Source organism: Bactrocera tryoni, chromosome 1 (assembly GCF_016617805.1).
Source record: "Bactrocera tryoni isolate S06 chromosome 1, CSIRO_BtryS06_freeze2, whole genome shotgun sequence".
NCBI classification, from domain to species: domain Eukaryota; kingdom Metazoa; phylum Arthropoda; class Insecta; order Diptera; family Tephritidae; genus Bactrocera; species Bactrocera tryoni.
The window spans coordinates 81,963,839-81,988,005 of NC_052499.1; the positions used below are offsets into that span (position 1 = coordinate 81,963,839).

The 24,167-nt window shown below is 35.9% G+C and overlaps 1 protein-coding gene across 15 annotated transcripts in view; it reads left to right on the plus strand.

Annotated features, from left to right (window-relative positions):
* Positions 1-22,663, plus strand: part of LOC120769560 (protein lap4) — a 160,776-nt gene extending 138,113 nt beyond the window's left edge. For 11 of the 15 annotated variants that reach the window (XM_040096645.1, XM_040096679.1, XM_040096715.1 and 8 more), the window contains 4 exons: positions 5,382-6,446; positions 9,021-9,153; positions 10,155-10,340; positions 19,187-21,812. In XM_040096645.1, the coding sequence (XP_039952579.1) occupies positions 5,382-6,446; positions 9,021-9,153; positions 10,155-10,340; positions 19,187-21,319 (3,517 nt within the window). In that variant the 3' untranslated portion in view covers positions 21,320-21,812. Of the gene's footprint in view, positions 1-5,381; positions 6,447-9,020; positions 9,154-10,154; positions 10,341-19,186; positions 21,813-22,505 lie in introns of those variants that run through there. The other 4 variants (XM_040096651.1, XM_040096724.1, XM_040096658.1 and 1 more) reach the window with 4 other exon arrangements.
* Positions 22,664-24,167: the final 1,504 nt, after the last annotated feature.

The following is a 24,167-nucleotide window of genomic DNA, read 5'->3' on the forward strand; positions in this document are numbered from 1 at the left end:
TCTGAACATATTTTTCAGATCGGACCACTATAGCATATAGCTGCCATACAAAGTGATCGGTCAAATTCAATTTCTTGTATGGAGAACATTTTTATTTGAATAGATATCTTCACGAAATTCATCATAAGAAATGCTACGATCTTCCAACAAATTGTACAGATCGGATCTGCAAGCCACGAGAAACAGTATTCAGGATAATTATTTGCAACGATTTACCTTGATCATAAACATATTTTATAAGTGCGCAACAAATGATGAAATTTCTCTTCATTTATTATTTGCACCGACAACCATTAATCGTACGCTGCTCAGTTATCTTGCACTACGCCGAATACTTTAAAAATTTACTCATACAAATAATATTAAATCTCCAAGGCTACTTCGCCTATTCACTTCGCGGAAGTGTATTAATCTTCGTTTAAGTATAAGTACACTGAACCCAAGTGTTTGCAATTTAATACTTCATACCAATTCTGTACTCTGTTGTATCTACGTTTCGTTTCCCAAAGGCACAATTAAATTCGAGTTAAATTGAAATTTGGCAGAAAATAAATTTCTTTGCATTTTGTGTTTTTTTTTTGATTTTTTTATTATATCTCCACACTTGTTTACACTTTCTTATTTGCTTTACTTTGTTAATCTCTTTCCGTTTTACACACTTATTTGCGCACCTTATTCCCACTGCATTTTAACTCTTACCACTTTATTTCCTTCCCGTTTTCCAGGAATCCACTTGAAGAAATTGAAGCAGTATTTAAAAGCTAATCCTATATTATGATTACATTACTACTACACTTGTTTTATATCTAATACACACACCCATACACACAACTACAATGATTTGTAACGCAAATAACTTTAGAGTCACTAATCTAATATGACTAAGACGAGAAGTGGAAGTGGAAGATGAAGATGTAAAACTTTTTTATACGAAACAACAACCAAATCTAAATTTATTTATAAATTATTATACTGAACATTATTCGAATATTATTAATTCGAAATTTTATCTTTTTAGACCTTTATCTATTTTTATATACACTTGTGAAGATATTATAATAACTAACTAAATACTTAGAAGAGTTGAGAGTATACTAAGAAGCAGCTAATATTCACAGCACATACAAACACACTTACACACATGTATTGTATTTATGTGTACGCAAGTGGAATGGTTAAGGAATGTTAAATTTACTGTTATCACACTTTATAAAAACTATAAAAAATATTAATATTAATAATAATGCTATTGTATTGTACTGACACACGAACTTATAAATTTGTACGCATCGATTTATTATTTATATAATACGTATATGTTAACTTAGATTTTAAGCACACGACACATGTTGAATTTTATGAATTTTATGCGAGGAAGCAGTGCTTAAACCAAATGCCAGCGAGTCGGAATTTATACACATATAATTGCACACAGTTACACACATGTACATAGTATATATACATATCTAACTATTTATATATACTCCCAATGTATTTGTGGCTGAGTTCCTCATTGTTGATTGATCGCTCATTTGATTGATTAGCTGAACGATTGATTGATTGTCAAATTTGTTTAGCATTTTTGCATTTCGCCTTGCATTCACTGGCTCCTTTAGCAAAAACCAACAATTGTTTGCCACGTTTAACTGCACTTTTGCACAGTTAATTTTCGAAAAACGCGAAAAATGTTATCACAACAGTCCATACATCATATTTGTTTAGCTCTAAGTTAATTTATTTTATTACATTACACCTAAAATTATGCATTGTCCTACACATTAAGATTATTATTATTATGATTATTATTATAAAACATAACTAATTTGTTGGAAATATAATAAATAAATGATTACAAACTATTTCATGCGCTTCTGTTCATTTTCGAGCATTTCATTTTGTAATTGGTGAAGGATTTTCAATAATTTACTAAACAAAAATTAGAATGCTTTTGGTGAAGGTAACTATAAATTGCTGAATTTTTGAGAAATTTTTGGGTTTTATTTATGTCTATATGGTAGAGCTCTTAAATATTGGCAGATAACTAATTAAAGGTTAAATTGGGTTAGGTTTCACTCTAAAAGTTCTGCGGAGATACTTGAAAAAGTGATTGTTTTGCGATTATTAAGAAAAGTCACAAATTAACGTAGACAATAGTTTATGAAATTTAAAAAAATGTCAGTCTTTCTTCACGAAAAACATTAAAGTTTTAACTGCTAATCCACGAAGTGAAATTTTTTTTCGGAAGTGATATAAAATTCGCGGAGAAAATATATAGTAGAGGTCTAAAACCCAATTCCTTTACCATCACCAAAATATTTTTTTTTTTTGAGAATATATATCATATGTTTCATACTTTCCCCAAAGTTTTTAGAGACATTTTCTTGTGCTTAATAGACTTATGCGAATTCTCTGTCGCTACATTTTAACCTTTCGAGCGCAGCAAAGAGTTACGGCTAGCAGAATCTAATAACGAAGATTGCTAAACGATGAAATTTGCCTTTATTTTGTTGGAAAGCAGCTCGGGTGCAATATCTATTCGACATATTTTAAAAGTCTTTAAATGTGAGTCTGCTATGTCTAAAATTCAAAATAAATGGTGAAACGAGGTTCCCAACTTGTTTAAAGAAAAAACACAGAAACTTCAAATTTATTGGGATATATTTACTATCATTCGAAAAAACATTCATTAGCATTATTTTTTTGAAGATTATCTCCTTCAAATGAGGCCGCAACTACATCTCAGATGTTTCAGCCGCTGAGTCCAATTTTCAATTACTCGATGTATACAGGATATTCCACATAGACTTTACATATACCCACAGTAATTCTAACGGTGTGATATCACACGATCGACCGGCCAAAACGTGCAATTATTTCCTGACCGAAGTGTTCTCTCAATAAATCGATTGATTGATGTGATGTGTGGGAACTGACTCCGTTTTGTTGAAAACAAATGTCGCCGAGATCACGAGCTTCAATATCACGCATCAATTAGTCGGTTATCATGGCGCGAAAATGTTCGCCATTAACGGTTACGTTCTCACCGGCATAATTTTCGAAGAAATATAGACCGATAATTCCACCGGCCCGCAAATCACACCAAACCGTTGTTTTTTCCAGATGAAATGGCAGCTTTGAACCACTTCAGGTTGCTCTTAGTTCCAAATGCGGCAATTTTGCTTGTTTACCCATTGAGCCATAAATGAGCCACATCGCTGACTTAAATTTGGTTTGAAAATGTCGGATCTTCTTGAAACTTTTCAAGAGCCCATTAAGCGAAGCGAAGTCGCTTGGGAAGGTCGACCGGCTTCATTTCTTGCACTTTAAGCTGTTCTATATGCCAGTTCGAGTTGCTGTGAACGGCTGCCGAATCGACTCTCCAAGGTCTTCGTGTACATAACATGACAGGGCGTGAGTTAACAAAAAAGACTATTGAAAAAGTACATCTATTTGGATCATTCGTTATTTTAAGAGTCTTTTAAACTGAGTCTGGTCGCGACGTGTCTAAAATTCATAATAATATAAAAGATCCATAAAAGTGGTGGTATAACATAGAAAATGTGTTTCTTCACACTTGAGTTCTTGATAAACCAGACGCCCTGTTACCATTTTTGTAACATTATAAAATGAAAAAAAGGAATAGTTGTAAAAGTTTACTAAGAAGTCTTATGCACCAGAAAGCAATCACCACCTATAAGCGAGAATACGCGAAAGATTGTCGATTAGACAGTTGACCAGACCAGACCAAGGACTGCTAACGAGGCTGTTTCCTACTTTTCATTGGGGGTGTTTGTTATGTGGCAGGTCCCAAACCCAGCGCACAACCTCTGGGGAAGTCTTTTCTTCTTCTCACTTTTGCCCGCCTTCAAACAAAGGTTTTTTGGCACCCAGAGGCTACTTGGTCTAAGATCGAAAGTCGTGAAATTCCTCACTTACGTGAACTTCTACACATTATTCCATCCTTCAAACTTGTAAACTCGGCTACAACCGCGTAAGCGGTGTCTACGCCAATAAAAAAGAAGAAGAAGGACGACTAACTCGGTAAAAATCCTCCAAATAACTTCATCAATGTTTTTTACCGCTGCAACAATAACAATATTGCGCATTTAATAGCAAATATTCGACAACACTTATATTAGACATTAAAGACTCTTTTTTGAAAATTTCGACATTAGCAAACATTTTCAATTGATTTAGCTAACTTTTGCTCTTTCTCTCTCCTTTTCTACGCTCTGTCACCGCTTTGGTGCTTGCCCTTTATTGAACTTACAAAAATTTCTATGACACATGACATGACAGCAATTACAAGAATTTTTACTTCGGCGTTTCCAATTCATGCTGCTATTCGTAATAAACTTAGAAACACAGGAACAGCAACGCAGCGCAATCGACTGCCGAGCTCCGCTATAAACCCACGAGAGAGCGGGAGCGGGGGAGTGAGAGGAAGCGAGTAAGCAGCAAAAGTTAGTCAAAAGTTTATGCAGAGCATTAAAAATTAATTTTGCATTGCGGCGATACGCGCTTATGTTGCAGAAAAACGGTACATAACAGAGTTGCAACGCAAGGAATCACGCCGCCATTTTTAAATAAAATTTCACACTTTAGTGTACACAGTCGGGGAACGTTGGGGTGCAAGTATGAAGTAAGAAGTATATTAGCGATATATTTTGTAGATTTGTAACGCCAAGTGCGGCTGTCACAGGGTCCTATGGAAACAGAGGGCAATGCTGTGCCATAAAATTGAATGAACCGAGGGGAGGTAGAGCGAGCTTGGCGTGTCAGCAACGAAATTAGAAAACTTGTCTCTCAAAGGGTTAGTAATATGAGCTGAGCGGCAGCATATGCTGGCAATAAATACGCTGGCGTATTGCTGACAGTGAAAGGAACCGACGAAATTACGCGTGTTAAGCTTATGAAAAATAGTTTTAATTTTTTTTTTTTTTGGAATCGTTTTTGTAAAACGTGTTTGTGAATAATTAAATGGAAGGAATGCGACCCAAAGTCCCCAACACACAAGCGATTGCATAGAAATATCCAAATAATCACACTCACCAAAGCCAATAACTCATCAACCATCATTGATTGTGACTAACAACATGATTCCATGCACTTAGCTGAAAAAAAAAAACAAAAACAAATAGCATTAACAGTGAATGGTAATAATTTATACTAAGAAATGCAATCAAAAAATAACTCAGTGTTCCCATCAATTACTTGAATTATTTGTATTCATCCATGCCAAATTAATGTGCACCGCAAACGCAAGCAAATGCATTATCTATGTATGTGTATGTATGTAACCATTCGTAAATTTTCGTCAATTTTGTTCTAATTCTTGCAAACATTCTCACACGAATTCAATAAAATTCCAAATTAAAAAGTGTTGCTGAATGCACAACAATAACAAGAACAACAACGACAACAAGGATCGAATCACCGACGACACCACCACCAACACCACTAACTCCAGCAGCACAGTCACAGGCACAGGTATTAGCGAAGAGTGGCGAAGCGGCCGAACCGCAAACAACACGACTCAAGCTCGAAAAACCGAAGAAATCGAAAAAGACAAAAGCGAAATCGAAAGAAGCCACAAAAGCAGCGAGTGTGAGCAGCACAACGCCCACGGACGATGACGTAGCGGTTGGGCTTGTCGCCCACCGAAAAGCTCCACCACCGCCGACACAACCTACGCAAGCCAACACACAGGCGCCCGCACAGGCGGCAGCAGCACCTGAGTGGGTAGCCACACCGTTGGCCGCATTCAAATCGCCGGCACTAGTTAAGTCCTTGACTGAGTCAGCACCTAGCGCTGCATCAGCAACAACAACAACAGCCACAGCAACACCAGTAACAATAGCGCAGCAGTCGTTTAAGCCTCAAGTAGATACTGCACTTGCACCGTCTGTAGCAACAATAGCACCCGCCCCCACACCACGTACCACCACAGCTCAACAACTAAGTAGCACTGTAGCGCAGTTTGTGGATATCGAACGACAGCACGCTGATGTCCCCAGCGATTACAATGACGCCGAAGATACGGCGAGTAGCATTGAGAGTGTTATTGCTGCGGCGCCATTAGCCATTTTATCGACCTCAACTACGCGCTTGCCCAGCCAACAGAAGCCGTCACTGTTGCCGAAACCTAAAGTGAAAGTTGTCATACCACCTGCATTGTTACTGCAGCAAACGCAACAACAACAGCAACAAGAGGAAGAGCAACAACAAGACACGTCACCGACCACACCATCCAGTCGCATTCCCATACGCACGGCGAATGCAGAGCGGCGCGCACTGAAGGCGGCAGCAGCAGCAGCTGCCGTTGGCGGCGCAGTGGCTGGGACGCAAGTTGAAGCTGCTACTTCCGTTGTGGTTGAGCGGTCATCTGATGCGGTTCAACACGAGCAGTCACCGTCTAATGGGTCGAAGAGCAAAGCAATGATTAAGTAAGTCGAAATCCGATTTGTGGCTACAAATCATATGCAAAGGAAGGTATTTTTGTGAAGTTAGTTGGTATACGTGAAAATAGGGTTTTTATGAAGTAGTATTATGCTTTGGTGTTTGACCGAAGTCATTTGTTTGAGGTAAGCACGGAATTGCGGGAAATTTCATTATAAATAGGAAAATATCCGCAACTCCCTTCGAATATATTTTTTGATTGTCGTTTAACCTAAATCATAATCATTCGAAATCTATATATAAGTATACACCAAGTACAGTCATCGCGGACAAATGTTGACTAGAAATATTTTATTCAGCGTTTTGTGTAATTACTTTTTATTGTCAAGAAATTTCGTATAGAGCTCCAAGTCATCATGTTCTCCTCGTGTCCTTTGGCTGATAATGGAATGCCAATATCAAGAATATACATATATTATATAATTTTATTCGGTTTACATTGTTACATTGTGACAAAAAAGTACCTGGAAATTGTACATAAAATGCAAAGTATTTAATTCTTCATCAATATTTATTTTGTCGCCTTCAAGTAATCTTCACCATCTGTCCTCGAAACACTTTTCATAAGCACTTTTTGGGATGACCTTCAGGTCCAACAGTGAATTTTTTTTTATCTCTTCGAAAAAACGAGTTCCACGGAGCGACAACTTCAATTTCGGGAACAAGAAAAAATTACACGAAGCCAAATCTGGTGAATACAGTGGTTAATCGATGCTAATCATTGCGTTTTTGGCTTTAAATACGGTCAAATAAAACTCCTTATCGGCCGTCTGTCCCTCCGGAACAAATTCCTGATACACCAAACTACGAATATCGAAAAAACAATGAGCATCACTATAGTTTTGAGCGGCCTTGGTGTGTTTTTTTTGTTTCAGCTCGTTTTCTCCTCCATTCCGATGTTTGTTGACTTGTTTGCATGTCAAACTCATAAATCCATGTCTCATCGGCAGTTATAATAGGCTTCATGAATGTGGAATCGTGCGATCAAGCATGTCCAAAGCGCCCTATTTACGGTACTTTTTTTGAAAAAAAAAAAATTTAGCTTTATCGGGACGAGTGGATACCCAAACATCGACCAAACATTCGAACGGTCTCGCGTGAGATAACGAGTTCTCTTTGCATCTCTCTAACACTTGTCTGACACTTGCCTGATGATTTTCTGATTTCCAAGCACCATATTCTTCAGTTTCTTAGTATTTTCATCGGTTGAAGATGTCGTAGGCTGTCCAGAACGAGGCATATCTTCAACGATATCTTGACCGGCTTTGTACCAATCGTAGGATTATATTATTGATAAAACTGAATTACCGTAAGCTTCTTCCAACATTCGCAACGATTCTGCACACGAAATTTGGTTAGAAATACAAAATTTGAGGCAAATTATTTCTTCGATATTTTTTTTCAATTATAAAAGTCGTAATTCACTACTAAGGTGTATCGACTAAAGCAGCTGCCAGCTGCTGTAAAGAAACTGGTTGACAGATCGCGCTCATATTTGTCATAGTAATTAAGGACCGTCCTGCCAACTTGGCAAAATAATTTTTTTTGAAATACCATTTATGCGAGGAATTTAAATTACAATTTCAGGGTATCTTTTCACACTGTATTTTGTTCGGTTTATTTATCTACATTTTCGAAAATGTTTGTTCTTGTTATGTGATCAATTTTATTTCCAGGTGCGAAAGTATCTCTTTCAGATAGCTTTAATGGAACAGACATACAATATTTTGAAACTTGATAACTCATCAAAAAATATTGTGTTAGGGTGCATATATTTGTTTCAGTTAAAAAGTGTTAGAACTTAATTTTGCATACTTTATTATCACATCTTTTTCATTTACCTAAATAGTTTGCTAATTGACTAAATTAAGGGTCCCGTGAAACAATTAAAAAAACGAACTTTGTAAATATAAATGAAAAGTGACTTAATAAACAACGTAAATATTGTTTTTCTCATGAGATAAATATCATTTCTTGCACGATATTTTGTTGTATATACTATATATTTTGACAAGTCAGCACTTAGAGAATAAGCCGATTTCATAACATAAAGTCTCGAATCACACATTTCACATATTGTACAACAACTTCAGCGCAGGTAAATAAATATACATAAATACATAATATTCAATGTTTTGGCATTTTTAAATAACGCACGCGGCTCACAAACAAACACCAATCAAGCTCTGTTGTTAAGCGCTTCCCCTCCCCCCCTTTCGTTAAATATACCGTGAACGCAATTATTATTTTGGTAATTTTACATCCTATACCCACTTGTAAGTAAATATTGGTTGCGGTGTTTGTATTTATTAGCTCGATTTCCGTAATTATCTTTATATTTTGTATTGTATATTTATAATTTTTCAAATTTTAGGTAAATATTTTTACGTAACTCTTTCGTATTTAGGGATCCTATGTTTTCCTTTTGTGTAGCAAGGTTTGGTTTTTCCCACGGCTTACCTTTTTATTTCCAGGAAAAGTATTTTTCAAAGAATTTTATTTTTCAGTTTCTAAGTAATGTGGAAAAGATTAATTTCATTTACTTTTTTATCCCTCTGCAGTGCTGAGAAACGCGCGTCTTGGCGTGCTGCTCGCTTGCGCTCATTGGAACAAGGCGCTCAGGAGGCGCAGAGCGTCATACAGAATATGAACAAAATCGCAGATGATCTGCTGACGACACCCGTCACCGCCGAGGTTTGTATGCACAATTTCGATGCAATAAATTCTAATCATTACAAACTATAAACATTACATGATAATCATTTTTAATCATTATCGAATTAAATAAAAAGCTCCTTAAAAGTCCCCACCCGCAGTCTAATGGCTAGCTAATACATTTCGTAACAGTTTTGCTTGAACTAATTACACAACGGTTTGTTACCAAATGTCGTAACCCAAATGCATAAAATACATACTTACATATACGCCAAGTGAATAAAATTACGGTGCTTGTGTTTTTTTTTGCATTACTACTGCCTTATATAACTGCATATACATATAGTACATATATAATATAATTGTTTAATAACTAACTTTCAAACTGAAGACTAATTTCGAATACATTTAGATTATATGCATAAATTCGGAACAAAAATTCGAAACTAATTCAACTAATTAGCAGAAAGAATGTGTATTAGCAGCAGAGAAGTTGTAATTACTTACAAATAGATATATTTTAGAAAGGTCTAATGATGCTCAGAAGTAGTACGAATGCTTAATGGATTCTTATACAGCCAATACAATTTCATCTTCTGGTCTCAAAACTCTTTAAAACATCTTTTCAATATTTGTGGCCAAAACAGTTAAGCTTAAAAAGCATCATGCTATAAAAAATATAAAGACCAATGGCGATATTAGATATAGCAGACCTTTTCAAAGTACCATTATTTTTGTTAAAGTACCTAACTTCGAATCGCTAACCTTTCGAGACTGGCGTAACAAACAAACATCGCGTTTAAATTAGCTGTATAAACAATATATTTTCCCGGATAACTTCATTATTGTTTTGTCGAAAACAAGGCGCTGAAACGTAGGCTAGCAGAATCTCTATGAAAAAAAAAATCTCTATAAAAAAATATTTTATTTAAATACCTCATTTATTCGCCAAAATACACCCATACATTTGGCATGCATACGGTGAAATACATTTGCTAATCAATTTGCATTATCATTATTCTTCTCATATTTATTTGTAGCAGACTAAAAAGATTGTTTTTCCAAAAATCGCAATTAAATCGAGCGATGGTCCGGTTATAATACGTGAACGTGAAAAAATACTCGATGAAAAAATTGTGCGCCGCACCGAAGAGGTGCCGTGTCCGTTAACGGGACGACCTCAACTGCGAACTGTCGAGTACATTGAGAAAACCATCGAAACTGAGGTTAGCCGTGCACTTATCCAGTTCATATTGGCATTGTATAGAAACAAATTAAAAATTGGTGGCGATTTTAGTTAATTGTTAGTATTTAGTCAAAAAACACGCATCACGTTTTCTTCTTACAATATTCACACGTTAGATATATATATTTAGATTTTTTCAATTTTGACACTTCCTCGTTAATTGACATTTGTAAGCGTTACTTTCGCGTGTTTTTGTTATAGCGCGTACAAGCGATTGTCATTTTCATTTATAACTCGTACATATGTATTCTCAGCGGGAAGGAACATTTGGAATATTTTTTGTATATTTCGCATAATATTTTTTTGCCGTAGTCTTAACACAGTATATTTACTTGCATTTGTGCACATTTATTTTTAATTTCCTGCATATGTAGTTGTATTTGTTCACATTTTGCACTAACTGTATTATTGTAGAAGCATTTTTGCCAGAGCGTGCCTCAAAATGCCGTGATATTTTAAAAGAAAGTTATTTTGTTCTTGAATTCGAAATAAACTAAAGGTTATACTTGCGTAATTGAAAGTGTCATGAACCATGAACTCCTCTCTGAATCCGTAGACTGACTGTATCGTTGGATTGTTTTTCGAAAACAAAGGAGTGGAGAAGTGGTCCAGTCAAAATTGATGTTTCCACACATTCAACAATAAATAGATTATGTTAAAATATCAGCCCATTTTCGGACACCCCCTATAATGAATAATATTTGCAGTAAATCAATTAGTTTGCACCAGCACCAGCAAATTTCTCAAAGCTTTCACAACTCAATTTTATATTTTTGCACCATTTAAATTATATCGTATTATAAACGATTTCTTAGTTTTTTTTTTTTTATTTGTTTGTAGTTTTTGTAGGATCTTTATTTTATTTTTAAAATTTTTACTTATTTTATGACACTGCTTTTATTAAAAAAGATTTGAGATTTGCTTAAGCGAATAAAATAATTTTTGAGACATTTTAAGTGTTTAGATTTAACATCTTGAATACTTTTACTACGATAGCCATTGTGAAAGTGTTCATATCAATTATAAAACCATCCTTTTAGAGCGATAGCCATTCTCAAAACTGTTCATATTAACCATAAAACCAATCATCAGTTCTTATGAGGATGATAACCCTTTAACAAATATCAACTTATACAACCCATCGATAACAGATCACTTTCTCAACTAACCTCAACTGTTAAATTTAACCAATAACACTTGAAAAACATGCCGACTTTCCTATCAGTATTCTCAGTCAGGTCTTTCATAACAGATTTCGCTATCACATCTAGACTTTCTTGGGAATAGTAAAACTTTTGAAGATACTCGTAGACTGAAATATGCTATATAGACTGGGTCATCTAAGTTTTGAAAATGGAAAATATCATGGTAAAATGAAATCCATTGGAAAATTAAGATTAAATAACAAAAATGAATGGAAAAGTAATTAACGGGCGAATTGAGGTCAGGAAGTGGAAAGAGAGGAGGTGATTTAATGGTTAAAAAGGCCTATCTTGATTTCCGGCAAAACTACAAGTTTTATGGAAAAATGTTATGCAGTAAAGTTGTTGGTACTGGAAGGACTTACAACTTTTGTATTAACACCTTTTTCACTTAACCTCAAAATTTTCGGGAAAAATCAGTTTTTTTTTTGTAAATTTCAATATATGTGACCTGGTCTAGGGAGCTAACGTGCGAAAAATAGTTTTCTGGGAAACAGCTGTCACGTGAAAAAAAATTACTAAATTTCATGAAAACACAATGAGAATAAATTATGGTCATACTACATACATACATACATTAAATAAAAAAAAAAAAAAAAATAAATAAAATTAATTCATTGAATCGAAAAGGGTTAACTAGCGATTGGTATCTTCTCAATCTGCTACGTTGTAAACTATTGTGCAGCAGTTGAATCGCAAATATATTTTCATGATTCTCCAAACGGAAGAGGTAACGTTTGCTAAATTCTTCAATTGTTTCCTTTACAATAAAAAACTTTAAATGTACATAGAAAGGAGTTCCCACTGGTTTGGATTACTTTTAAATTTGTATTCGCTGCACTACCCTAGATTTGAATACCAAACGTCCAGATCGTTCTAAGTATTAGCTTATAAATTAGCAACTTATTCTTCAGACTAAGGCGGGTGATTTTTCCAAGAGGGCCTCTTATCAATTGATTGTTCCGAAATATTTTGCGCATGTGTTTGTTGGTAACAACTGACCATATAAAGCCACATAAAAGAAACTTTTATATTTAAGGGTTTATATTACTTGAACGGACATTCGGTATTAATACCAATGTTGCTGAGCCACGATTCTAGAATACTCAGTTGCAGTTTTCTGGAAACAGTATCAGGCTTACCACTTGATGCTTGCAGTTCAGTATCATCAGCATCGGTTGCCGTCATTGTGGAGTCAGAGTTGATCACTGGAAGGTCTGCTTAATAAAGCAGTTCCAAATCCGACTTAGCATTCCTTTAATTTGAATAATAGGTCTAGATGCTAGACTTTTTCAAACTAAGTGTTTAGATCCCAAATATGCTGTCAATTTTTTGGCTTAAAATATTTATTTTATCTTTCTATTTTGACTTATTGAAGAAATTCTGCTTTTTAATTAAAAAACCTCACCTGAATATATCGGATTTAAAAAAAAGCCAGGTTTTGAAATCTCTTCTGTTCGGTCGTATAAGAAATATATACTCTACTAGGATAAGTTTTTGTAAGAGAATGCAAATGCAATAAACTGGAAAAATAAATATTTTCAGTAAATAAATGCAGTGTGTTTGAAACATAGAAAAGTTAGTTAAATCCGAAATTTGAAAAATATTTTTTTATAAAAAAAAGACTAGAAACTTGAATGTTTTAAATGTTTATACAAGTTTGAGATTATGACACAAAGATAAATATTTTCTTAACCTACAACTTTTTCATAAAACTTTTTCCATAAGACTTTTGTTTTTGTTTCTGCGCTGGTCTAATAATATAATTTTAGTAATATCTAATATTTGTTGCATGCGAATACAAGACTATCAAGTTATCACTGTGTTATTTTGGAAGATTTTTTTCCACTCTATCAGGTTACTTTTAGTGCAGCCGCATATAAGTTGAGCCAGTATTCGTAATCACTGACTAAGGTATTCCGACATTTTGTCACCATGTTTGACTACAATTACATTGTTTGCCCACCAAAGTCACTTCAATTGCTGGTGGTTTGGCTATTTACATATATACATACACACATACACCTGCAGAAAGCTGACACATTTTGCTTGCCCTTGGCATAATTTGAAATTTCTTAATGGAATTTCACAGCTGCATGAAAATTGAATAAACTTGGCCAAATCGGGACAAAACCAGCAAATGGCAATGCAAAGTAAACAGAAATGGCGGAAGTGAAATAAAAAAAAATTAAAACAGCGGAAAATGTCACTGCAAGCACGCACACGCCACAAATTGTAAAGAAAGTCGCAGGCTAACTAACACACGACGAATGACCCGGGCGGACAATTTTTGTCAAATTTATAACGGCGCTGGTGTCTTATGACCACATTGTTTCTTTTTTGGGGAATTTCAAGTTAAATGTACAGTAAAAAATTTCGCCAAATGGTTTGGTGGTACGCTGTTGACAGGCTCTGATTGCCCGTCATATAAATATCCTTTTCGAAAACCACTGCCGAAAACGTGTGTAGTTCAATAGTGAATCTTTTTTTAAATTGTTTTCTCAAAAATGTTCCCCTGGGTTCGTCTAAGTTAACCTATAAGCCCACATATCCAATATTTCGGCTCAAGCAAAGCGGAAATGTAATCAGCAAAAAGGAAAAAATAACAAAATAGTTGAAACACAGTGTAGGCGAGGCAGCGTCGCCGCTGCGTTACAGAAAGTTGCAAACGGAAATAACGGTACGGAAAATTCGTACACTTCCGTTTTCCGGTCAAAGAATGCCACAATGCGTAGCTAACAGTTTCTCGCACTCAGCAGCCACAAACAAAATGTCTACAAATGCGAACCCAGAACAACATAGTAAAGCAAAAGTTGTGAAGAAACACAGAGACGTTGAGTCAGAGATGCTTGTGGTTACTAAAAATAAACTTAGTAACTTAAAGCTGTGAAGGTCCAATGCGCGCTTTTATAGGATATGTAAGAGATTGTGTCTTAATGAAAAATGTTCTCACTGAAGTGGAAGTTTCAATTCCAGAATAATGGACTCTAGGTGCGAATCTGCTTTTTAGTTTTCTACTTTCATTTAGAAAAAAATGTCAAAAATCGACAAAAAGCTGCCAAGCAGCGAGTTCGTCTATTTCCAACTTCGCAGTACTTCCAGAAAGTGAAGTAAAGTTGACCCTGCGCCAAATTTCAATTATTTTTTGGCAGTGTTGAGTATTAAGATCTAGTTATCTCTACCTTGAGAACGCTTAAATATGTATTATAGGTAGATGATAGCCTCATGTTGTTGTAGTGGCGGAATTATGCCGAGTTAACAGTCCTTGGCGGGTAAAGATCCGGGTCCATTCCAGTTACGTAGACCCAAGAGTCGTGGGAATGGGTGATAGCTCCATCGGTATATGCGCTGTCGCAAAATCTTTTCGTCCCAAAATCGATCGCAAAGATCTAGTGATCTCTTTGCCCTGAGTAAGGCTGGCCTCTCCCTTGCTGTGGTGCTTTATTTGGCCATTGGGTTATTGGCGTCCAGGCTGTAAGGTTTGGGAATCTTATGTGACGCCATATGCTAAAGCTGTATTGAAGAAGATGAGGTGGACTAACTCATCGGTACCTGAGCTGTCGCAAAATCCTTTTGGCCCAAGATCGAACGCAAAACTTAAACTTGGGTTTTCCTCAATTGATACGCTAGCAGCAGCAATATTCTCGACATTACGGACATTTCTTTGTGTCATTGGCACGGGATTTTGTACTGTGTCTGTGGATTCAAATTTTTCCACTAGACTATCTGATCTGACAGGACGATTATGACGACTATAAATTGGACGCAGCGCTCTTAAACTTGAGGTCACTGACTCCAAATTTCGGTAGTAAATTTTAATAATTTCGGCTCGTTTTTGGTTCGTATAGCTTTTCATGATAAAATGGCAAACCTTAATTGAAGAGAAATGTCAAGAGATCGTGAAAAAATATGGTTGTCGTTTGCTGTCCCTATCGGTTTACTCTTATAGCGTTCTTATTGAGAAACCCGTTATATGAAATTTAAAACAACTCGACCGAGTTTCCTTTATATTACACATACACACATATGTGGCTTAATATTATTTCTGCAATCTTGCTCGCTTTGCGACAGGTGCGTGCATCTATGCTTGAATACAACTTCCAATGGCTCAGCTGCGTTTCCAGGCCGCAGACATCCTGAGAGCCATAGCCATGCGACATTGAAAATACTTCGCCCGCATCTTGAACATTTCTGCTTTCGAATAAAAATTACAAAAATATACCACAGATTCGAAAACACACCTTTCCATGTGTATGTGTCGCTGTGTTAGCACATTAAATAGACCGGAGACAAGTGAGCGAAATTTATTTAATTCGCTTTTTTACTCAACGACCCAACCCGGCGCGCGGTCGTGCTTATGGCAGGTGGTGATTTTAGATTTTTACCGTTGTTGCTGCGCACACTTTGCTTTCTGCTGTCGTGAGTGCGTTATTTTACGAAATTTTCGCCAAATGCACTCAAGCAGAAGGCGTACAAAGTGCACATCTTGCCAACTTGTTCAAGGGCATACAACAACAACCAGCTGTCGTGTGTGGATAGCAAGTTTGCACAGTGCAGGGAAAAAGGAGTTCTCAGAATTTTTGTCTTTTTAAAGTGCAAAGTTTTAGATAAGCTCAGCACACTCAGCGCACTTTGCTTGCAACTAAGGAGCGCATTTAACGTGAAAAGCAAGTAATTAAGATCTGGTTCTCACCGCAGAATTATTAAATATGCAGAGCATGCTATAAAAATTAGAATTCTAAAGCTCGAGATGTGTCCTGTTGAGGCTGATAATAGAATAAAAGCTAATTAAAAAGCGTGAATGTGTAATTGGATCGAAATTCTGGCGAATGAAACTGAAATTAGAGGGTAGCATAAATCCACAAGGATCCTGAGACCAGCGTACTACCGTAAAAAACACCCCCCGTGAAGAGCTATAACCAGCCTCGGATGAGAGATCAGCGTACCACTAACAAAAAATTTGCCAACTAGTAAGAATTTAATGGTTTGCTGAAAGCGTTTTTTTCGTTTTTAGTAAAATGTTTATTTTTTCACTCAAAACTCCCCCTTTGAGAAACCGTCGCCCACCCTGGAACCACATTTCCATGGATTCAGGGTGGCATTTCATTTTTATAATTGAGAGATTTACATCTGCGTACCTGAGTCCAGGTCCCGCCTTTTGCTGCGTAGCAGATTTGCCACGAATTTCCGGATCCCTGATTAAATTGTCCGCCGTTATTGGGCCAACCAGGTCATCTATGCGTTCTTGTTGCCATCGCACATGTTCGAAGAATGTAGACATGACGGCTCTACGACTTTTCCTATTCTGTGGAGGTACTTTTTGAAGTATCCGCGACTGGATTACATGTGGGTTGCGTGAAAGTCGGCTTTTCCAAATTTACGGCTTATCCATAAGTTTATGTCTTTTACTAGTCCATCTGCCGCGACTCTCATTCTCCCATCTTCGTTGTCATGTTTTTATTGTATATTTCTTTAGCTTTGGTTTTTCTGTAGCGAGCTGGAAGTTGTGTGAGTTGAGCCCTGCTTGCGTCCATATCATGACCTGATTAAGCTTTCTTCGCGCTTCTTCTTTGTCTCGTGCTGTAATTACTGCTGCAATGTCGTCCGCATAGCTAAGTACGTACGATTCATATGGCATTTCGAGTTCTAGCATAGCGTTGTGCTACTCCTGACGTGACCGCTATTCGTCGTATTTCCTTTCTAATTTGGTACAGCAGGTTTCTGTTACTGTTAAGGTAACTCCGCACCAAAGTTCTGAGGTCAGGATTTCAAAGCTTTTTTTCGAAAATGTCGACCATATCCATCCATCTAGCGCTATTGAAGGCGTTTCGGACATCTAAAGTCGCAAGCACGTGTAGGAGATGAGAACTTTATGCAGACATAGTGAGTAGGTTTGATTGGGTGAGATCGTAGGATCTGAATTGGACTGTTGTAAACTTAGTCTGTCCAGACATTTCACTCTGGCAAAAGGTGAGCAATAGACGAAAAAGTGACAAGATTATTCCAACTCGTCTTTCTCCGTACAGCTTTGGCAATAAGTTAAAAAAAACGAAAGAAATAGTAGGTATGTGTAGTAAAAAATATACTATACTTGTATGTAGACTAGAGGGAGGGAACATTAAGTGAACATATGATTATATAAGATTATTATTTTTAAGCCGCGTTCTTAAAATTTTGTGAATTATTTTCGAGACTGGTGTCAAAAAGGGGTTGCATGGAATGTCTTAAAAAAATTTTTCTCATATAAAAAATTTAACATTTTATTAGAATATTGTCACAGATATACAATCTTAAAAAAGAAATTCTGAAATTTGTGGGAGCTAAAGTCGACCATTGCGACGGCATTTCCGCCTACCCCTCGGCAAAAAGATGCGCCCGCGTTGGCAGAACAACTCCTTATAGAATCATCTAAAGTGAAAAAATATGTGTTTTAGTTAAAACTTTGACATAGAATTTAAAAAAATTGGATTTTAGGAAGGCAAGTTTACAAAAATTTCAGTGAAAACTTCGCGGACTTTTTTTTAAGATTGTAGTCGAAAAAAATCGTTCGTCTAAGTCTTTAAGGATTGTATCCCAAGGACCTGTTCTCGAGAAATCTTGCCAACCGACTTCTACGACTTCAGTTTCGAGAAAAACGTGTTTAAAGACGGCACTTTTAATCTAGCTAGCCTCGAGCGCACATGTTCTCAAGGCTGTATCTCCAAAACTATTGCTCGGATCAACTCGAAATTTTATGACAATATTATAGAGATGTTGTAGAACTTAATAAAACAAAAATAAATCGATTTTTTGAAACCCTTAAACCCATGTAACCCCATAAGCCAAAGGATGTGAAAATCGAACTAACTGAGTCTTGGCTCCTTGAAGTTCCAGCTTCTGATATAGGTTTTGCAAACATGTAAGCCTCTTTTGGAGAGAAAGGATAGTGACAACTACTTTTTTTCAAGACTCTTTATATCCTGCGAAAATAGTTTCGTGAGATAGAGATTTTGTTGTATAAAATTTAAATTCCTTTGAATTAGACGAAGTTATAACACATTTGATACATTATTACTCTTTTAATTGAATTCACCTAAATTAGATGAATTAACGCTTGAAAATTATAATTTTCACGATTTTCACAATATTTTTCATATTTTTAGTATTTACTTAATTCATTACAACATTGCTTGGTGTGGCCTTAATATTGTATCTGTGTACTTTAAAATTAGATTTAAATGCATGCAAATCATGACTTGGTGTTGCCAGATGGGTTTTGTAACTACTAATCAAAATATATGTATTTTAATGTACCCAGATGTTATGCTTTAATATATTATATTTATAAACATTTTCATATGCCTGCTTGTAGTTAGAAGACCGTAAGCTTTATGCCACATTTAGAGCTGTATATAAAAGTAGCATATACCAGGGCTAGTGCTCACCACCTTTATACCTATGTACTATACTACAACTTTCTCAAAACTACTTGTACATTATTAAATTACCGAACTAACTACCTTAGCATGCCCGTACTTTACAAGTATTAACGGGTGTAAACAAAAAAAAAAGACACAAAAAAATTGAAATGAAAAATTACTTAAAGCGAATCCGAATATTTACATCTACTTACCACGCAATTCAGGTGGAAACTTGCCAGGAGAAGATAATCTCATTAGAGTTGCAAGATCCAGAAAACGATGATAACGACAGTGACGATGGCGGAAAGGACAAAATTAGCAATCCATTTGCATCATTGCAACATGCAGCAAGTGCGAGCCAGCAGGCAGCCACAGTGCTGGCAGCAGCAACACAGGCAATCACAACGATTGAAGATGAGACGTTAGATGATGAGGAGCCACCGGAGCTGTTGAGGGAAACTGCGCTACTGGACACTGTCGACGAGGATGACGATGAGGAAGATGAAGAGGACGATGATGATGACGATGAGGAAGAGGATGACGATGAAGATAGCGAGGAGGAAGAGGAGGACGAAGATGAAGAGGATGCCGCCTCCATTGTGACTGTTCATGCAAATAATGAAAAACTCTTCCTACGCACCGACGATGATTCCGGTCCATCTGATGATTTCGACAGTATTGGCATTTTCGGTCCTTCGTCCATTGATAGCGTGTCGTCCATATCAAAGTTGCGTATACAGCCCGTGCCGATAACAATACACCAGACACTGGCTAAGGAAGTCGTCGTAACAGCGCCTGTTGTGCCAGCTGGAGTACGCACAACAACGAAAACCGACTATCCAGCACACAGTATAACCGCAGCAAGCACAATTGTGGAGGTGGTTAATCCACTGATAACCGGCGAGGGGCAGGTGAAAAGTTTGGCAGTGGGAAGCACTGCTCAACGAGAATATCCAATTTTCGACAATGAAATAGAGAAGAGCTTGCGGTCGAAGCCATATGATGACCATATCGAAGATATTGTCAGGCGGAAAGGTGGCTATGACGAAGCAGCGGAAGATGAGCCTGATGATGACGGTGAGGCTGAGGAATTTTCAGCTGCAGCGACAGGAGTGTTACGTAGCGACACGTTTGTCATGCCGACAGTGCGGCAACAACAGCAACAGCGGCCACCGGAGGAACTCTCATTGAATGCCAAAATGAAGAATGTGTTGGTGGAGTTATTGGAGAACGAGCGTGTTAAATTGAATTTGCAGAAGAGTCTGGAGGAGGATGAGGAGGCACAGCATGAACTCGCCTATGGGGATCCTGACGATGAACAAGACATGGTTGACTATGTCGCATCACATGGTGCAAACCTCAGTGGGATTAGCCGTTCCGCAGCCAGAGCTGTTAGTGATGATAACGGTAATGAGCGACTGCTGCAAGAGCTAATAAGAGACAGTAATAGGAATACAATTAAAAAGCTAGCAGTTGGTTACGACGATGAAGAAAGTGAGGAGGACGATGACGGCGATGAAGAGGATGAAGAGGAAGAGTCTTTAGACTCCAGTGATTCGGAAGAAGACGGCGAAGCTGACGATGACGATGAGGCTGTAAATGTAACTTTTGTCGATGGTTGTCAAGTGATTGAGAATCCCAATGCGGAGTCAACACTAAAATTGCAAAAATCACAAACATACACTTCGATGAAAGAGGCGGATCAAACCGAAGCAAGCAAGCAAAGTGGCGCCGCACAAGAAGACATAGACAAGGACATCGAACACACTGTCGAAAAACTACAAGCCGAACAACGTAAGCTCGAGCAGATCACAAAACAACTACGCAAATCGGTGGAAAACCTGCTGGCCGATGACGATGAAATCGCAACGGCAATCAGCCAAGCAGTCATAGACGACGACGATGAGGTGGTCATAAAGCCACCGAAGCAAAATGTTGTGCACACTGTAGAAACCAAGACTGTCATCGGCGACGATGGTGTCAAGAAAACCATTATCACCGAGACGATACGCAAGCCGGAGCATAAGCAAACGCAACGCGAACCGCAAGACGAAGAGTCCGGCGAGGCACTTTTCAATAAACTGCTGCACGCCGGCGGCGATCACAAGCAGATATTCGATCAGCAAACGGGCGAGAGTGTAATAACGACGACCACCACCGATGCCGACGGCACTGTCACCACCACAACAACCACAATTTCGAATGTGATTAAAAGCGGCATCCCCAGAGCGGTGCTGCTGAAATCAGAAGCCAGCTCAGCAGGCACCAGCAGCAGCAGCAGCACGAGTACGCACACGAAACCAGAGAAGCAACAACATAGCAAACAAAAACGAAAAGGGAAGAATGGCAAGAAGTAAATGTGACACAAAATAAATGGCAAGGCATTGCACTAAATCTAACAGCAGCCCGGCAGCGCTGCACAGTGTCTCCAACTGCATGCAGTGGCGTACATATTTATGTGTAGGGGGGAAAGAATGATAAATATGTGCAAACATATTTACACTTTCTGCAACCAGTTGCATTTGTAAGAGAAGGGAAGTGGGTGTATATATAGTATATGCATAAACATATTGTGTAGGATTATGCATAAACAAGCGAGTAGCGAGTATAATATATACTAGTTAGAAATGTATACGAGTTTAAGTGTCCAGTAGAGGAGCTAAAGACGGGATCAGCAATTGCGCGGGCGTAGATTAACAGGCGACAGCAAGTTGCATATTTGGCGATTTGCAGAAATTTCGAAAATTGCGCTGAAAATATAAGTGACTGACATTTCGAGAGAAAAAAAATATAAATTTTGTTTTAAATTATATTTTTAGTTTAATTGCAGCTAATAAAGCAATTTATATTGGGTAGTCGAAAAAGTCTTTTCGTATTTTTTCAATTAATTGTTTAATAAAAAAGAAATAAAATTCGGCGAAACTGTAAAAAAGTTACAGCTGTTCATAAATGAGTGAAAATAATGGAGAATTTCGCTATATTTTAAAATACGAAAGTACTTTTTCGACTACCTAATATTACTCGAAAGTGTAATGTAAAGTAATTGCCACGAAATTGTAACGAAAAATATGCCGTTATTTACTGCGATTTGCATGTCGCATGTTATTACAGCCCTAGCGCCCCAATATATGAATCCCGATTTTATATTTTTACCGTTTTATGATATTTTAATTGTTTACATTTACTACAGCATATTATTTAATTGATAGTTATTATTTACCGTTTTAATTAACCACCATTCGCATTTATCATTTGTAACTAATTTAGCGTCCATAATATAATTTGTTGTGTTTATATGCATTTACAATGACGATACCCAAACGACATTAGTTTTAGTGATCCCACAAAAATTCTCAAGAAATGCTAAGATCCACCACGTTTTCGTTGATTGATTTTCTAAGCGAAAGATTTCATTTAATTAATTTAAATAAAATTATTATTTGCTTATTTGCTAACGAACTAATTTTTACCTTTATTTTTGCCGTCTTTTTTACTTTATTTTCATTGCTTCCCCAACGTTTATGCGGTTTGTTTTGTTTTTAGGCGAAAAAGTAGCATTGCACACGCTAAGTGACAGCTGAAAGTAGCTTGTAGCGCTAGTTAAGCATAAGCTAGTTTGCTACCAATAAGACGATGAACAAGATAACGCTTGAAGAAATTTAAAATAAAAAATTTAAAAAATATTATTTTATTAAAAAAATTTTAAAATATTATAAATAAAAATTTAAAATATTATTTTTATTTTTAAAAATATTAAAAATAAATGAAAAAATTTATTTTTTATTTAAAAAAGTTTAAAAAATTTAAAATATTATTTTTCAAGCAAAAGAAATATAATTAAAATTGATTTAATGCAAAAAAAAAAATAATAAAAAGAAATGAAAAATTAAAATATATTATTATTATTTAAAAAATAAAAAAAAATTAAAATATTATTTTAAAGCAAAAAGAAAAATTAATAAAAATTTTTTATGCGAAAAAAATATGCAATAAAATTAAAAATATATTTTTTTATTTTCAAAAATTTAAAAATATTATTTTAAAGCAAAAGAAAATAAAAACGAAAATAACGAAAATTTTAACGAAATCCAATCAGACAAAAAATTCGTCCTTTTAGCATGTAATTTGACCTGTCCAAAATTTTAAACTTCAAATGTGAAAGAATTTATTACAAAAAAAAAGAAAGCAAAAAATTATATAAAATCAAAAAAAGAAATATTTTTTGTATTTTAAATTTTAAACTTTTATGTAAAACAATTTATTCCAAAAAAAATATAAAAAATTGGAAAACGAAATATTTTTTATAACCCACAAAAATATGAAAGATTCTCAGTTTGCTGATTTCGCTTAAAACAACATTAAAACTATATAAGTGTTTTATCTTAAGTAATTCTATGTAATTTTTTTTTTGCATCATTCCGTATGTAATTTGATTTCTTTACAATAATTTAATAATAAAAGAGCAAACTGAATGTATTTTGCAATAGACTTAAGTTACATTTACACACACACACACACAAATGCGCTTAACGATTTGTATTTGTGTGTGTGTATGATGACTACAGATATACTTATTTGTAATGCAAATTGTAATTGAATTGTACGGTATTATAACATTAGATATACAGACATACACAATTTCATACAGGTGTAAATTCAATGCACAACTAATAAATTAAGAACAGCGTGTGTCACTGCGGCAAACACGCAAATATACAAATATACAAACAAGCAAACATACAAATATGAAGCATCATTTAAATATACAATATATCAGCAATGTGGCAGCTCACTGCTACCAAACACACATACATATGTAAACATGCATGTACAACTGTACAATAACTACATGAACACACAGACACATTTGAATGCATACAAGTATGCATGTATGTGTAACCCTCAACTGAGCATATGCAACCTGCATATGGCAAAGTGAAATTTGTAAAGTGACAATTTTATAAGAACTTTCAACGAAAAAAAAGTTGAAAATATTGCAAACAAATTATTGAATATATTTTATAGTAGATAACTGAATTTAAATGTAATAAAATTTGAATTACTTTTATTAAGAGAATTTTTTATTTATTTTTATTGGATGGAATATGGTAAGTGAGCTGAAATATTTTCACAATTTCACACAGTTGAAATATTTAAGCATTTTACTTAAAAATTGCTACATAGATTGAATTTATAATATATACA